This window comes from Python bivittatus, unplaced genomic scaffold (genome assembly GCF_059951505.1).
Source record: "Python bivittatus isolate LINGU-HERP-01145 unplaced genomic scaffold, Pbiv_v1 ctg000020_np1212, whole genome shotgun sequence".
NCBI classification, from domain to species: Eukaryota; Metazoa; Chordata; class Lepidosauria; order Squamata; family Pythonidae; genus Python; species Python bivittatus.
In genome coordinates this window covers 107,707,306-107,724,809 of record NW_028277030.1, presented here as the reverse complement: position 1 = coordinate 107,724,809, position 17,504 = coordinate 107,707,306, and the positions used below count along the sequence as shown (strand labels likewise).

Here is a 17,504-nt window from a genome sequence, read left to right as displayed (position 1 = left end):
AATAGTTCAATATTGGAGAAGATATTAAGAATTAACTGAAGTGTAACTTTATAAGGAGGAAACAAGTAGAATAAGACTAGAGAACTTGAACACATTTACTGCCACTCAGGCCTAGGTTCTAGTTTTGCCAGAGGCACCAGTTGAAGGGTGATTCCAGCACAATTTTTCCTATAAAAAAACCATAATTCAGGAGCTTATTTAACCCTAACCCTAACCTTGTACTTGGTTCATAAGTCAGTCAAATTTGTATAACAGGCTATACTTTGTTGTTGTGTATCTCATTTAGTTTCAAAACTGGAACGTTTCAGTATTTATGTAGTTTGTTTGCTGCAGATAGAAGGTGATGTGAAATAAAGCCCACTGAAGCTAAAGGCAGTAACTAAAGACAGTACTGTAACTAAAAAAAATGATGATTAGAGAACTAATAATCATACTTTTCTCAAACAACTGGAAAATCTTTGTAAACAGAAAATGACATCTTCAGCATTCCCACAATTTGTTTACTCTTGTATGTTAACCTCTAGAGCATAATTTATTTAATAGAAAATATCTTACTCTTGTAATTTTTGGATGGTGCTGATTGTTTTGTTTGGGATGAAGTCAAATAGGGAAATTATTAAATGCACTAACGTCATAATCCATGCAGCTAGAACTGAAAATCAAATTTATGTCTGTATGCTAGATAGATAGAAAGAGGCACAAGCAAAGAAGATATGCAAACATTTATGAACATCTGTTTTGAGTCATGCAAACTCTTCTGAAAAAGTTGGAAGAATTTTGGGGATTGGTATTTTGGGAAGCCCAAAGATGAATGTTGGATGAGAGTGTACATTGAATGCAGTGGATCCAAGCAAAGTTCAGCATTGTGACAGATCTTTTTCCATGATTGCATTTCTGAAAGTTTTAAAAAAGAAAACATCGCTAACAACAAGATGATGAGCAGTGCACTACATATAATTTAATAAAATCTACTTTTACTGAAATCACAGTACAAATGCGTTGAGGATCAGCAAGGTATGGAATGGAACTACCCACTCTCTTCAATTAATTAATTTATTTAGCAAAAGTATATCCTGCCTTTCTGTCAATGGGTGCTCAAAACAATCAACTGTGGTAAAATTTAACACACACACACACACACACACACACAAAGGTAACCAAAATACTAAAAAACATAAGAAGCAAAACCTCAGTAAAATAAATGTTAAAATGTTTCATCCCACACCAGCCTTAGTGGGTCTTCCCTTGACATTGTTTTGCCTGCCAAGGTTTCTCTTAAGTAGGAAAATGCCGCCCTTTCTAAGAGCATCCTTCACAAGCAAGTTTCCAGTTCCCTCTTTGCCTGCCAAGAAGGATGTGTGAAACAGCATTTCAATTCAGTTTGCCCTTGTGATTCCCCCGCTTCCTTTAATGAACGAGAAGCTGAGGCAGGTGGCCTCGAGTGGGTAGAAACGTGGAGCGTTTCATCAACAATAACTTGGCTCGGAAGCCGATCTACACTGGCGTACTTTCCAAATCTGCGCGCCAGACAGACAGGGCGCGAGCCCTGCTAGGGGGCGACGAGGTAAGTTGCGTTCAGAGGAGCAGGAAGGGAACAAGCGGACTCGCAAGCGAGGCTCGTGTAGATCCTTCGTTGCTTCTTTCGGACTTCCGAGGAGAGGCACCCGAACTGGAGGGGAGGCAGCGAAGCTTCGCGTGCAGTAACGCGAGCGGTGTCAGGCTCCCCTACGGCGCCCTCTACCTGGCCGCTGGAGGTGCAAGGCGGGAAGCTGCTCCTTAGGAGAGGCCAGAGACCCAGGGTCACGCATCAGGAAGCAGCAGGTGGACGGTTTCCTGCTTTCTCGCCAAGCAGCCGGGCATCCGCTGCCGGTTGAGAGGAAGATGAGAAATCCCTCTTCCCCCCTCCCTTTCCGTCGTGTCCGTCGCGGAGGCGATAACGGGGGCGAGGATGACGCCACTGAACCTCTTCGCCTCGTGAATGTCGAACAAAGGAACTTCTGCTGAAGGAGGAAAGGTGGAGAGGGAGCCGGGGCTCTTTCCCTGCCAGAGGCTCCCCACGAGAGAGAATGCGCGCGCTCCGTCCGGGAGATAAAAGCCACGAGCGGAGCCGTTTTTCGCCGGTCCACTCGCCTTTTCGCCCGGATTCCACCACGGGCTCAGGGAAATCCGGGGCTCAGGACCTTCCCGCTCCCGAAGGTATTTATTTCCCATTGGGGGAAATTGGGTTTTGGATTGCTCTCTAAATCACTCCTCGCCCCTTTCTTTATAACTGTCTGATCATCTTGGATGATTTCGAAGTGTCGCCCATTTGGATCCAGAGTTTTGCTGGAGGTGTCCTATCTTCATTTGCTGTCTATCGGAAGATTTAGTAGAGAACGGCAAAAGCAAGGACTACGCTGTGGTACGTCTAACCGGACCATGTCGTGCTTAGATTAGGGCAGTTTTGTGAAGAAAATTTGTTCGGAGCTCCCTTTTAAGTGGAAAACAAGCCCTTCGCGCCTCGCCTCGAGAATCGCTTTGCTTCCCAGACTAGGTGGAGGCGCGCCGCTTCCACGAGGTTCTTCTCCCGGTCCCGTCATGGCTTTCACGTTTGCTGCCTTCTGCTACATGCTGTCCCTGGTGTTGTGCGCCGCTCTGATTTTCTTCGCCATCTGGCATGTGAGTAGATCATTCCTACAAGCTCCCCCCAGCTCCATTCATTTAACATTCCTCCACACTTCATTCACATCTAATACTTAGTTATTTGTCTGGGAGATCACTACATTCTGGGATCTGACCAAACTGGAATCAGTTTGGGAAAGGATGCTTCAATTGCTTGTCAACTGAAGCATGTGATAGATCAAAGTCCCCAGCTAGAAATTATAGGACTCCTCCAAAGGAATGTTTTTCAGTGAAGAAGCTCAATTTTCAGGCACAAGTTCAGAACACACCCTCCGGTGAATGAAAGCAGGCAATGAGAGAGTGCCTTCTAGTTGCACTACCTAGTGGTTGCATATTAATTCAGAATTACAGTATCATGAAGGAGCATAGATACACAGGTGTGCATAGAATTTCTCCTTATCATATGCATGTGAATGCTGGTCAGGCATGGTTCCCATTTGCTCGAGCACACACATTGGCATGAAGGGCTATAGTTAGATATATGATCCCACTGTACTTGTCACATACTCATTCTTGGTGTGTGTGGGGAAATACTTTGAATACCCTTGTTTCAAGCACAAGTTAACAGCTGAAAAATCAAATGATATACTTTTCTGTGTTGAACCAAGACATTGCTCAGGATTGTTTCAAGTCCTTGCTTTAAATTTTAGCTAAATGGTTGTATACTAAGGCAATAAATTCAGCCAGTTAATACAGATCAGTCCATAGAACATGTTATATAGTAGAAATATAATTGGGCAAGTGCAAGACAAGAATAACGGCTTTAACCTGTGCTTCTGATAGAATCATTTTGATGACAAATGTATGAAAGTCAATGTGGTGCAGTGGGTAGACTTAAATTGTAAAACTATTTCAGATCCCCATTTGACAATGAGGTTGATTAGCTTATGTGAGGTCAGTGACTCTCAGTCAAATCTTCTTTAAAGGACACTTTGGAGGGGAATTATCCTATGCTTCATGGAGGAAGACTGATACATAAATGCAATTTTAAAAAAATAAATTAGAATTTGTTAAAATTTGCTATGACTGTTTGGACTTTCTCTGTCTTTTACTAAATTTCAGAAACCAATGTTTCTGTTGTCCATCGGGCTTTTCTATGTGAAATACTCCAAAATATGACAGGATGCTACTCTTGATGATAAGGTTATAGAAGATTCTGATAAGCAACAATTTTCTACCTGAAAATAGAGTATGTAACAAGTTTCTAAGATTTTTTAAAATTATTAATCTATTGACAGTCAAAGATCTAAACCAATAGAACACAATCAAATAAAACTAGAATGAGAAATTAACACAGTAAAAGCCAAATGATTAATAAAATGGGGTGCTTAATTTCTGTCTTTTCTAAGTTTTTTCAACATCTGCTATAATGAAGGAATAGGAACTGGGGGTAGGAATCCAGATCAGCATAATGATAGAGGAATTAACCTTTGGTTCTGACTGAAGCCCCCTGATTAATTTGTAAAGAAATTAAAAAGAAATCAATCCAAACCAAAGTCCTCCAACTTCTTGTCCAGTTTTGCAGACTCTCTGTTTAAGACATTTTTACCACTTTTTGATGGAGCTTCTCTCTTTAGCAGCCATGCCAATTTCTAGAAATTCTTGCCATCAGAATCCCCCATGCTCATGATTTTTTTTTAATATGAAACTCTTCAGAATATATATTTTTTCATTACAATTTAATTAGCATGCTGAAAATAGAAATAGAAATGGAAGATCTCTATTCCTCAAAAGAGCTTTTGGAATACCCCAAATCATATGTCTTGGATATCAGGTGTCAGTCACCTGTGCATACAGTATATGCATAATTTTGGCTGGGTTTTATAGTCACACCAGAACTGTTGTTACCTAGAACAGTCCCCCTTTCTTCCTCTCTTATTGATTGTAATACAGTTCTCTACTTCTGTTTTCAGTTCAAAGTGGGTGCTAGGGCTTTAAGGTATGGTTATTGAATAGCCAAGGTAATCTGCATATCTTGGTAATACATTATCCAGACATGAATTTCTTAGGCTCTTCAGATAAATTTGCTTAAGGAGAAAAGGGACAAACATTTATAAATATTCTCATAAATCAGTAAAATAGCGCCCTGAGCCTTGAAGGGATGTTCCCTCTCTCCCTCTGAATTCCAAGATGAGGAGAGGTTAGTTTGGTGACCTGCTGTGCCAGCTCGAAAAATGTGGTACACTGGTCTTTTTCCATCATTACCTAACATATTACTATCATTTGGAATACTGAATAGGATATCAGGCCCATTCAGATTTAACAGATTATTGAAAACAAAACACAATTGTTAATCTGATTACATTGTCACACTGCCTTTTCTCCTTCCTGCTGGATCAAGTGGTTTACTCATAGCTGATTTACTTTACTAGTTGGGTTAAACCTCTTAGGTCGTCATTGTAGTGGTGTTTCTCCTCAAGGAGTTCCAAACTGCACCCATTCCCATTTCTTCCTCTTTAATGTGACTGTAATTAACAATTTCTTAATGAGCTATCTGCTGACTGTTTTTCCACATAGAAAGTTGAACAAGGTGCTCTTCACATCAGGAGATGACTAAAAACTAAATTATTTACTTGGTTTATGTATTATGTGACATGAGGTTGCCTAAGTCCTATAAATACCTTTGGATAGGGACATCTTGTTTTGACAATTAATACAGGCAGTGGGCAGACTGAATATGTTCCACCGTTGCCATTTCTAGCATTGATGCAGAATTTTCACAATAAACAACATCTTTTTAAAAATCTTCATTTTATTTGAAAGTAAAACCATAACACACAGACTGACCTTATTTTTCTAAAATCATGTACCCTTCCATTGTGTAAGTATATTGGAACATCTTCCCAAATATCAAGGCATGATGTTTTAATTTCTACTTTAAACATAATCTATTGTACTTCAGCATATTAAATAGTATTTGGCTGCTCAAAATTTTAGACAAAAGTTTCAATTTCACATTTACTACTGAAGATGGAAACTGTAAAACAGCAGATTTGGAAAAGCAGGTGACAGTACCTAGAGACTTTGGTAAATTAAAAAAAAAAAAAAACCTATGCAAGGGCAGACCTGTCCTGAAAGGAGGCATTGGAAAACTACTTACATATTGTTGCCAAGAAATCTACATGGATGTGTAGATATTGTCATTAGAAGTTGAGCAGCACCTACCCAACCTTGGCTGGTCTTAAAAAGTGAAGCAGGGCTAGATCTACTTAGTATTTGGATGGGTGATTATTAGAAATCTCAAGAATGTAGACTTTGTTACCAAGCAAATTAAATGTAATCACCAGGAGTCATGCTTGACTCAAAGGAAATTTTACTGCTAAAAGGCAGCAAGTCATTTATTTAATACAATATTTTTACTCACTGTACTCTTCCTATCACTGAAGAGAGAAATGTGAACAGGTAGAGTGACACACAAATGCAGCCATTCCATTTTGTTTTCTATCATAGCAGTTCAGAGAATTTGAATGACAAAAAAGCTCTGCCTTTTTTAGCTACTGAATTCTTCTTGCAGTTAAGGAAGTAACTATAACAACTGAGTGCTTCAAAATGCTGCCACACAGTATCTATGGGAATGAAAGCAGGACACAATAGAAAAGACACAAGCACCATGGAAAGTAAGCATACAGACTTACTTTCTAAAGAACTGTAAGAACTTTTTGGTTGAAAGATGTGTTCTTAATAGGTGCTCTAGAGTTTGAAGATCTCTCCTTTGGTCCATGTGTGCTACCAGAAAAAAGCAAACTACTGAAAAATAATAGAGAAGACTATAGCAACACTAAATCAATTCTTAATTTGAAGACTTGCTTTATCAAGTAATTTATAACGGGGCAGATGTTCCATTACTGCTTTTGGATTGTTCTGATATTCTGAAAAAGGAATCAATGTTTGCATGTCCATACTGACATCTAAACAGTACAGAATAATATTTTAAACACATCAATGTGCTCTTGAAATAATCTGCTTGCTGATATGGGGATAATTGAAACAAAGTAAACATTTAACCTGCTTTAAACACTTTTTTTTAGTTATGTGTTGCCTGACTCCTACACCACCGTTTACAGTAGAATTTCAGCAGTAAAAAGGCAGGATTCAGGATTTCATAAAATAGATTAATTATAGATATAAAATATAACAAGCCAATTAAACTCATACTGTCACCCATTAATACCAAACAATAGCAGTAAAAACACTGCACTTAGGACCTTAAATGCATAATTTTACAAAAAGTAGAAACAAGTGCTATGAATGGAGACATGTTCTGCTTTAAGGAAGATGATATTAATTTATTCAAGCAGACCAAAGCAAAGATGTACTTTTGAAAAATTGGCACTTTAGACAGCTTATAGTTGTATAAGCTGTGGGCTGCAGAGAGAGAGATTCAGAAGTTTAAGAATGGAGGCATAATTTAAATAACATGGGGATCCTAACCTTTATTTTTGAGTGCCGTATGTCCTAATTTGATCTCTACCAATCTGTCCCAGCTTTTGAAATTCTCTTCCTCAACTGCAGGCCATCTTCCATTTCAAATTACTTGTCTCCTCTGAGCCTTATTTCCAATTACTCTTCTGTACTGTAGCATAAACATTCATGCCCCTTTCTCACTATTATGAGTAACATCTATGATTTTTGTGAGTGTGTGTGACTCTTTCTCCTACATTGTGACCTGGGCCATCTCTGAAGCAACACAAGATTATGGTTCTGTATGGCACCTTTTATTTCCCAAGTTTCAATAAAGCCAAATAAGAAGACTTGAGATGAGGCTTTTTAATTAACAAAGGTTTTATTGGCCAAGGAAACCTTCTGGATGGCCCAAGCCAACACCGTGGCAGGAGTGTTGCCCAGAACCACACCTTGCAAAGCAAGCAACAAAGATTTTATAGGCATATTCAGATGTATTCAGATAGTACATCCCCTCATATCCATACAAGGGAATTTTGGGATGACCCAGGGAAAAGTAAAGGTGGGCCTAAAGAGGTGAATCTAAGTTTAACTTTTTCTTCTGGTTATCAAGGAAATACCTAACTTCTTTGGAATTTGGTGCCTCTGCCTGCCCGGTACAAATCTAATTTATAGCTTACTTGTTCAGTCAGGCATCTGGCTAATTGCTTCTAAAGGAAATGGGGTGGGGGAATGCTGTGCTCTCTTAGAAGGCAATCAGGCATTCAACAAAGAGATAAGGTGGGGGAAAGAAATGCTGTGCTCTTTACAAAGCAAGTTAATCCTTTGTAAATAAGATAGAGTGCACTATCACATGCATGCCCACACATTATGAGAGAGTGTAAAATTGTGTATCAAAACAATGCCCTTCAGTTCATACAGTTAATTTTAGAATAAGAGAAATAGCTATTTCCCTTCAAATATATTTCATATTTTTCCCCACACATTATATGCATTTTTCCGCTAAACACAATCTTTCTTGCTTGGCAGTTTTTAGGTTTATCCTCTTCTAACATGAAGTAGCATTGAATCAGAAGTAAAGAAATAAACCTGCAAAAGAAATTTTAGCATTCACTTGTTTGAGCTGTATATCCTGTTAGTTCTTGGTTTGTTACTAGGACTGTCAGTACCAGACTAGTATTATGGGTGTTAGGCATAAAGGCTTAGCGTAACCTGAAAATGTCTCTGGAAGCATATTTCAGAATATTTAGCAAAGCCAAAGATTAAATCCTTTTTATACTTTTGTGAGTTTGAAAAGCTACAACTTAACACAATATTGCATACGTTATATGAAAAAGATTGATCTAACTTACATTAGAGTGTGCCAAGTTGCTTTCTATATTTTCCTCTTTCATATCATAGTTGCAGAATACAATACATTTAAATGTTGTTGCAGATTTTTAACTGTAGCACTTGTGCAGCAAGATATTACAAAATAAATGTTTCTGTGTATTTAGGATATACTTTTAAAATGAGTTTTATTGAACCCTAGGCTGCTTCTAAAACAGACTGTCATCTTTTATTCAGCCTTTTGTAGCTATAGGTTCCTTTTGAAGTTTATAACCAGTAAATAAAAGTTCTTGTTTAAATAAGTTCTTCATCAAAATTCTGGATAATTTAAGTATATATAAAAATAACCTAATACTATGTGCTGTCCTCATATTTTATACATTTAGTAGTGTAATTTTTAAAACTGCTTTAAATTGTACTTTTACCAAATATACAGGAATATGATTGCAGATTTGGAAATTAAGGAAAGGGATTTTGCCAATTGAGTATAATTCTATTTTTTGCAGAGAAAATTCTTGAGGGGGGGCTACTGTGTTAGCATGCATATAAGATTACATCCAATAAGTAAGTGAATTGGTCCTCAATTCATGAATATGTGAATGTATAATGAAGAACAGAAAATCAAAGGAACAATGCAAGAAAAAATTGAGACACTGTAGTCAATCTTATCATTTTATGTACAGGTAGTCCTCAACCTACAACTTACAATTGGGACCGGAATTTCTATCGCTAAGCAATGTGGTCATAAAGTACGACCACATCACTTAGCAATGGCAATCCCCGCAGTCCCGGTTGCCGTTGTTAACTGAATTCCACAGTTATTACGTGAGGCAACTTCCTGCCACTTCCCACAACCAAAGTCAGTGGGGAAGCTGGCAGGAAGTTGCAAGTCCCAAGCCTGCAGGCAGTTAAGTGGCTGCTGCCAGGTGAGGGAGGCAGCAAGGAGGTGGGCAGGGGTGTGAGGGAGGTTCCATGAGGGTGCAAGGGGGTGTAAGGAGGTGTGTGAGAGGTGCTGTGCATGTCGGGGAGGATGTGGGGGTGTGTGAGAGGTGTTGCATGGGTTGGGGAGGGTATGCAAGGGTGCATGAGAGGTGCTGCACGGGTCAGGGAGGGTGCATGGGGGGTGCAAGAAGTGCGGGTCAGGGAGGCATGAGGGCAGAGGGGCTGGGGAAGGGTGCATGGGTGGGAGACTTACCCCAGTGACTTGTGATCTTCCCTGCCAGCTTCCCCTTTGACTTTCTGGAGAAGCTGGCATGGAAGGTTACAAATGGCAATCATGTGATCATGGGGCATTTGGCAACTGGTCGTAAGGGTGAATGGGTTGCCAAGCACTCAAATTGCACTCATGTGACATGGGGATTTTGGGATGGCTGCAACTTCAAGGACTGGTAAGTCTCTTTTCAGCATCATCTTAACTTCGAATGGTTGCTGAATGAATGGTTGTAAGTCGAGGACTACCTGTATCCAGATCTACCTAACTTTTTTGAATGAGTGGGTACATTTAGAATTTTAGGACATGTTGAGAATGCTTGAATGAAATGATTACTAGATGTCAGCCCTTTGAGATAGCCCAGACAAGAAACCAAAACCATGAGTACTAACACTACCTTTAATGTAAGGTTACAGTAACAGAATCTTGCAAGTCTGAAAGCACTTCTCCCCTCCTTGCCTTTACTTTCCAGAGGACTAGGGAAGGACCCTTCTGAGGCGCTTTCCATGCCCCCGTTCCTTCTGTTGGCTGTCTTTTGTCTGACCATTGTCTAGGCTGCAGCTTTTCTTCCTGTCTCTCAAGGTTATTCTCACAGCCCATTACACTAGATGAGGGTGTGTCATGGATAAAATAGTGATTGTGGAGCCATAACCAGTTAGGAAGCATGAACTTATTGCAATGCCATTTCTTTTCCTTGCCTGGTAGGTAAACTGCCTACCTGCCAAATTAAGCATTCCAGTCCTGAAATTAATTCCAACCCTGACCTCATTTTCACTCCTGATACATTTGGAACAGACCTGTTTTGAGGTTGAACCACTCCTCAAACTCTCAAAATGGGCTGCATTGTGGTCAGGACTTTCAGCAACAGAACAGTTTGCTCCCCTGTAATATGGTACTGTGTATACTTAAGTACTTAGTTGTACATAGCATCTTCAATACTTAAACAAGAATGCAAATAGGAAGTCTCATGCCATAATGTAGGGTGAGTGGTAAACTTATTAAGTGTCAATAATTGTTCATTCTTTACATTTGCTGTTGTAGTTCAGAAGCCAGAAAAGATCTGGTGAAGTTACCATAGGTCTAGGTAATATTTCAGCTTTAAATTCCAAAATATTAGCATACAAGTTATAAGAATGAAAGCTATTAAAATCACACAGAGTTAATTATAGTCTATATCCAGAAGACTCTAAGAGGTTACCACACCCACACACCTTTTTCCTTCCTTGAAAAACTGCAGTGTGGGAGAGGAAAATGCTAATCTTTCAAAATCTGTATTCTTATAACTGGAAAATAAATGCATGCTTAATTGGATTTATAATTTGGTCTCCTACTTGTTGTGCCTAAGCAATGTGGGGGCAGAGAAGCTTTTATCACACAGTGATTACAGCTGCATAATATGTTCCACTGTGTCTCCACATATATAGGAATTTGGAAGATAGGTCTCTAGCACTCCAAGGATACTGGAGGTAACCCTCTGTCTGAGTTAAGTTTCTCTTTGGCAGCCTGCTTCTGTCAAGGCCATTTGTATTCTGAGATAGTGTTTGCACAAAATGGTGAGACATAAACCATCATATTTTAGTATGGCATTATTAAATAATCATTTTTAGAAAACAAATGCAGAAAGAGTTTGAAGATTTTTTCCTGATAATTGGATATTATGAAAATGTATTGGCTTATTATTTACTATTTAAGCTTATAAGCTCAATTTCCAAAGACTGTAAGTGACTGTATAGTTGCATAGGATGCCTTTAGGGGACATTACATTATTACTTTATGCCTCATGTACAAGTAAAAATAAAAAAGTCAAACAAAAAAATTGGGGGGGAAAAGTTAAGTAACTTTTGAGCACGTATGCAAGACCAGAATTATATACTAGAATTATATAAGGCATTTATGAGTGCTAAACAGGAACAATGCACGCTATGCATTTGAAACAGAATATTCATATAAAGCAAAGATATTGGGAGTGAGGTGAAAAACCTGCTAAATTATTGGCCTCCTTCAGTGAGGATTGTATAACTGTGATTTTGAAGGTTGGTAGAGATCCTGCTGACTGTGCAAGCTATCATCCAATTTCATTGTTAAATGTTGATACAAAAATATTGATAGTGACCTTGGCATGTAGCTTACAGATGATTGATTGATTGATTGATTGATTGTATGCCATCAAGTCAATGTAGACTCTTAGTGATCACAAAGATAGATTTTTTCCAGCAAGATTACAGAAAATATTACCCTCTAGTATCTTTCCTGCACAATTTGATTTTACTGTATACAAGGCCACCAAGTGTCGATTAATATCAGGTTAATAGCTGACATTCTGAAAAATTTAAATCAACAGTGGTGATCTTACTGGCTGCAGAAAATGCCTTTGATATTGTGCAGTGGAAATTTTTGAAACAGGTTTTGTCTAAATATGAATTTCCTTTTTTTAAATTAATTTAATCAATATGTGGTACTTTCTCCTTTTGCTAAGGTTATTACAAATGGAATTATTTCTTCATCTATCAAGATGTCTCACATAACTCTAAAATATGTCTTTTATATCTTAATTTCTAATTGGAATCATTGGCCTGGTTATTAGACAAACATTAGATATTTGGGATATAACACTAGCTTGAGTTGGATATAAACTATTATATACCAATGATATATATGCTTTCTGGATAATTCTGTATTTTCTATACAAAAATGCATTGAAGTTGTCTAATAATTTGGTAATTTATCAGGTTATTTAATTAATTGAGCTGTCTCATATACTTCCTATAGGCTTTAATATTTTTATGGAAATTTGTAAAAATTGGGGTTTCACTTGTTGTTTGAATTCTTTGAAATATCTGCGAATAATTATTCCAAACAAATGTGTTTCATTTGTGGGTGAAATATATCAAATTTCTTATATCCGATCTATTTATAAAACATATGGTTAAAAATCCATTGGAAGTATGGGGGAAGATAAATGTTATAAAAATAAATATTACTTCAAGATTGGTATACTTAGGGGTATCCCAATGCTAATACCTTTAAGTGATTTTAAGCAGAAAGTACTGATTTTTTTCTCTTCTCCCCTCTTCTTTTTTCTTTCCATCTTTTTTTCATATTAAAGCAATTTAAAAAATGGTTTTGTGATAGTTTAGCCCTTGGCTCTGAAAGTGTGAACTTTGTTGATAATTTGAGAGCAGTTGGGCAGCATACAAATTTAATAAATTTATTATTATGGTTGGTCGCACAGTCAGCCAGATGTTTAGACTGGATTTTTATCCACCTATCTATTATTATTATTATTATTATTATTATTATTATTATTATTATTATTAAAAACACTTGGAAGTAAACCCCAGTAAATTTAATGAGATTTATATCTGAGTAGACATGGATATAATTGTGTAAAAAGGGATTATATGTCAAAGGTACTAGTCTACTTACTGATATAACAGTAGTATAATAGATAAAGAGTTGGACTAAGACTGAGATTCAGGTTTGTCCTCAGCCATGGGTGCTCAATGGATGATTTTGGATTAGTCATTGTCTCTCAGCTCAAGATACCTCTTTGGCTAGTTATTATGAGAGAAAAATGGAGACGGAATGCTAGGTGTATTGCTTGAGCTCTGGGAAGAAAATAAAATATAAATTTAACAAAGAAATTCATGGTACATTGACCATTTGAAAAAAAAAAAGCCTTCCAGATGATGAAGCCAGTTCTTGATAGTCCAAATAGCTTGTCTGGAATATGGACTTTTGTCCATATAAAAAAGTACCCCTGATGTATCATACACATGGTTTCTAAGTCCATATAACAATATCAGCAAAATTATGTTTTCCAATGTAGACCAAAAATTTTTTTAAAAATTGTTTAGAAAGGCCTTATTTGCTATTGCTGCAAGAAAACAGTATGAGTTTGTTTGTTTTTTTAATTTTGATTATAGGTAGATCATTTGTTTAGAAATGTTATTTTTCTGAAACCTTATGGGCATATTCCTATTTAGCTTTATGACTGTAATCTTGAGGTGGAGCATATGTTATTTAAAACAATGGTTCCTATTTTTAAAAAATCACTATATACTGTTTGTAAAACATAATTTATTCCTGATAACAGTATTATTTGCTTGACTACAGAACTGAAAATAGAAACATCAGACTATATCTACCAGTTTGTGTAAGAGGCCAAACATGTTCAACTGATTTCTGACACAACTGAATTAGAATTATAATGATAACTGCACAGGAAAAAAAATGTACTGAAATTAGGAGTATGATAACTAGGCTGCAGAATTTGAGCAACCGTTAGATGACAGCTAAGAGATACAGGGGACACAGTGGCGCAGCGGCTTAAGGACGCTGAAAGTTGCCGGCCAGAAATGGTCGACGCTTCAGCGGTTCAAGTCCAGCCTTCGCGCTAAACAGGGTGAGCTCATGTTTCCTCCCCAGCTCCTGTCAACCCAACAGGTCGAAAACTCATGTGAGTAGATAAATGGGTACTCTCACTCCGGTGGGAGGAAAAATGCTGGCGGCGCCTTGCACGGGAGTCGGGAGCAGCTGCCGGTAAGCGCGAAACCGCGCTCGCCCGAAAAGGGCGCGAAGCAACGGAAATCCCGCCTCCTGCGCTCGCCAGCTGGGCTCTGCTCTAGGAAGGAGGCTCTGGCAAACCACTTCCGAAACAATTGCCTTGAAAACTGCAAAGGACTCGTCCAAAGCAGTCACTGCAGGGTCAGTAATGACTGAGCGCAGACAAAAAAAAAAAAAAAAGGAGATACAGAAAATACTCTTTGCTGCTGTGTAGAGGTCATCTGGATTTTTGCAGCCCAGGTATGGTAGCTCTACTGAAATATATCTAATCCTTATGTATCTAAGAGTCATCTTGTGTGAGATGGGCGGCTATATAAATATGATAAATAAATAAAAATCCCCCTCATCTTGCCCTCATTTGCCATAAGTTATTAATTATGGAAAGTATATGACTTCTTACTACCTCTGCCTTGGAAGCTCTAGTATATGAAGTTGCCTGTATCCTTGGGAACAGCTCTAACATAAGCAGGTTTCTGCATTAGTCTAAAATAGTTCCAGATGTTCCAAAAGTCTTTGAATTCTGCATTTCCAATGAACCATGAATTTTCCTGTAGTCTCATGTGTTCTTTCATTGCAGAAGTCTTTTGTAAATGGGATTTGAACATCAGCCAACACATTTTGTTGAATTGCTTTTGCCTTGATAGCAGTAAAAATGTGTTTACTGCTGGAGAGTTACCCCTAAAAACTACTTTTAAAGAAAAGTAATGATTTTGGAATATATGTAGTAGATTTACTTGTAACTAAAAAAATAAATTTGCAAATAAGTTCAATAAAGTGATTGTATCATAATTATTCTTGTATTTTTATCTGCAGTGTCAATGTAAATTTTATAATATTTTATAGAGTACCAAGATGCATTTTAGACAAAACAACATGAGGGTGAAAAAAATATGACATACATTTATTTTAATGCAACATTTTTATAATTTAATGGATTTATTATCCTGGCCTTGAGGTTAATCTTTATCAGAAATTATATAAGATAATTGTATCTCTCTTTTGATTGTTCTGACCCTCTCAGCCACTTTCAGTATTATCAACCACAGTACTTCTAATGTTATTATTTTAAGAATTCTAGTATTTCCTGGAGCTTTAGAAATTGGTGATTGGAGAGGGGGTTGTCCTAATTATTCATATGAGTCTGTGTGGGGATGAGGAGCAAGGGGGTAATGATGAAAAATACGTCATAACATGGCAATGCAAACTGTGCCCCTTATACTGTATATTTGTATTGCAATGTCACAAAGCAAGTACAGAAGGAGGAGCTTGCATTATGATGTCATAATACATGTTCTGTCATTTTGGCTTCATCAAGGTAAGGAACAGATGCCAATATAATTACTGCTGTTAAAGGCCGAAAATGTTATAAAGTGTTTACTGTACCTACTGCAAGTTACTTTTCTCAAATTCCCGGTAAAACAATGTTGATAAATTGGTACCTTGACTTAGAGATGTGCAAAATGTTCCATCACAAAACGTTCTGATTGGCTGCTTCAGCTGTCTGGCACTTTGATGTGCTTCAGGTTGCAATCCTATATTCAGCTGCAAGTAAGCCTCAACTTAGCGAGGCTTACTTTTGATTGGGCATACATAGGATAGCGCTGCAAGGCTGTCTTACAATTACTGTAACCGCCAATAAAGAATATATAATAAGTGGAACATGTGACAAAAGGCGGCAGTGTGGAGAGCTCTTGCTCTCTGTCTCAGCCAGCTGCCCTCACTTGACAGTACTCCATATCATTCTCCATATCATTCACTGTCAAAACCTGCACTCCATGGCTATTTATAGAATGTAGTTTTTATTGACCTGTTTGGGGATTTTCTCCCTCCCTCCTTAGATTTTTTCCTAAATAGAGTTTTTGAACTTCTGGGAACTTTTATTTATTTTCCCACTTGTGTGCATGCAACATACATCCATGCAATATACATCCATACGATATATGACATTGCAGAGGTATGCAACTGCTATTGGCTGGAGGGCTGCATGGATATTCCTAATTTTATGTTTGTGCACTGGGTGTTGCTAAATTCCTTTCTCCCTAAATAATCTGCAACTCTTTTCTTTATCAGTAGAGGGCACTGGGACACATAATCCTTTTTTCAGTATTTTAGTTCCCCCTTTTGAAAAAGGGAAAACATTACAGCCTTTCCTTTCTTTTTTTGACAGAAAAGGGAAGCTACCAGAGTAGAAGGGGACAAAGGCCTGCTTACTGTGCATTTTGAATAGCTTTGGGGGGTTTTGTGGAGGAAACAGTCACCCTTTAATCCTGCCAAACAAAAGACCCAAGAAAATTGGTTTTGCCTGGCTTTAGAAGTTTTACGGTTGCAAAGGTAATCTCAAGTTTATGCAAGATTTTAAGGACCTTTTTTTCTTCCTAAACCTTTTTTTTTTAATGGCCCTTTCATCTTGGAGAGTTCTGCGAGTTCAAGAGAGATGTAGCCTTTGCACATGCCTGAACTTGGGCAGTTACATTTTAAAATACTGTGAGCTGCACCCTCTGCGTACCCTAAGATTTGGACACTTCCCTTTCCCTTTCTTTGCTTGTTTTCAGAAATTTATATTCAGACTTTTGGGGACACTGAATTTTTGAAATTGTATAAATCAGCTGTTAGTTTCAGTTCAATGCCTTATTTTTTATTGATTTTGTTTCATTCATTGCTTATTGATACTGTTTTGGTAAGATTTTAGGTCGCACACTACAGCAACATGAAAGTAATAAATATTTAATGCTTATATTCTGCTTTTGCTGAAAGAGAAAATTAAACTAAAATTGGAGTCAGTATGTACAAGCTCAAATTTGATTCTATAGCTTGACTTGGACAATGTGTCAGTGTAATATTCAAGTGGATGACATGTGACTGGTATTCTGTGAAGTTCCAATTCATATTCATTTTAAATGTCAAACTTCTCTGTGTTGTGAGTCACCTAGCAGAGATTTCAATGTTAATTTTCAAATCATTATATTAATGTTAAGCATGCTTAAATAGCATTGAGTTTCAACAAATATAATTGTTCATTGCAAGGAACACTGTTTTGCAGGTGGCTGAGTGTGAAACTGAATTTGTGAGGTTGGGACAAGCAGGGGTTGTTACTATTGTACTATTTTCTCACCTATGTAGCAGCGTCCATTCATGACCAACCTGATCTGTATGCTGGGGTAGTTATGAATTTGCCCAAGTTTTGGGGTGTGATTTTGACCTCCTTTCTCTGCGGTTGGAGATGGTTTGGGAATTCAGGGCTATCATAACTTTCATACGCTTGTCCCACATCATCATAGGCCCACAGAGCTGGACATACATTGCATCTCCACTGGAGCAGATTAAATGAAATCTGATG

The 17,504-nt window shown here is 37.8% G+C and overlaps 1 protein-coding gene across 2 annotated transcripts in view; it reads left to right on the top strand.

The window, feature by feature from the left end:
• Window positions 1–2,395: 2,395 nt before the first annotated feature.
• The window catches only part of CNIH3 (cornichon family AMPA receptor auxiliary protein 3), a 74,924-nt gene continuing 59,815 nt past the window's right edge, over window positions 2,396–17,504 (top strand). For both annotated transcript variants that reach the window (XM_025171119.2, XM_007435074.2), the window contains exon 1: window positions 2,396–2,658. In XM_025171119.2, coding sequence (XP_025026887.1) covers window positions 2,578–2,658 — 81 coding nt within the window. In that variant the 5' untranslated portion in view covers window positions 2,396–2,577. The remainder of the gene's footprint in view (window positions 2,659–17,504) is intronic.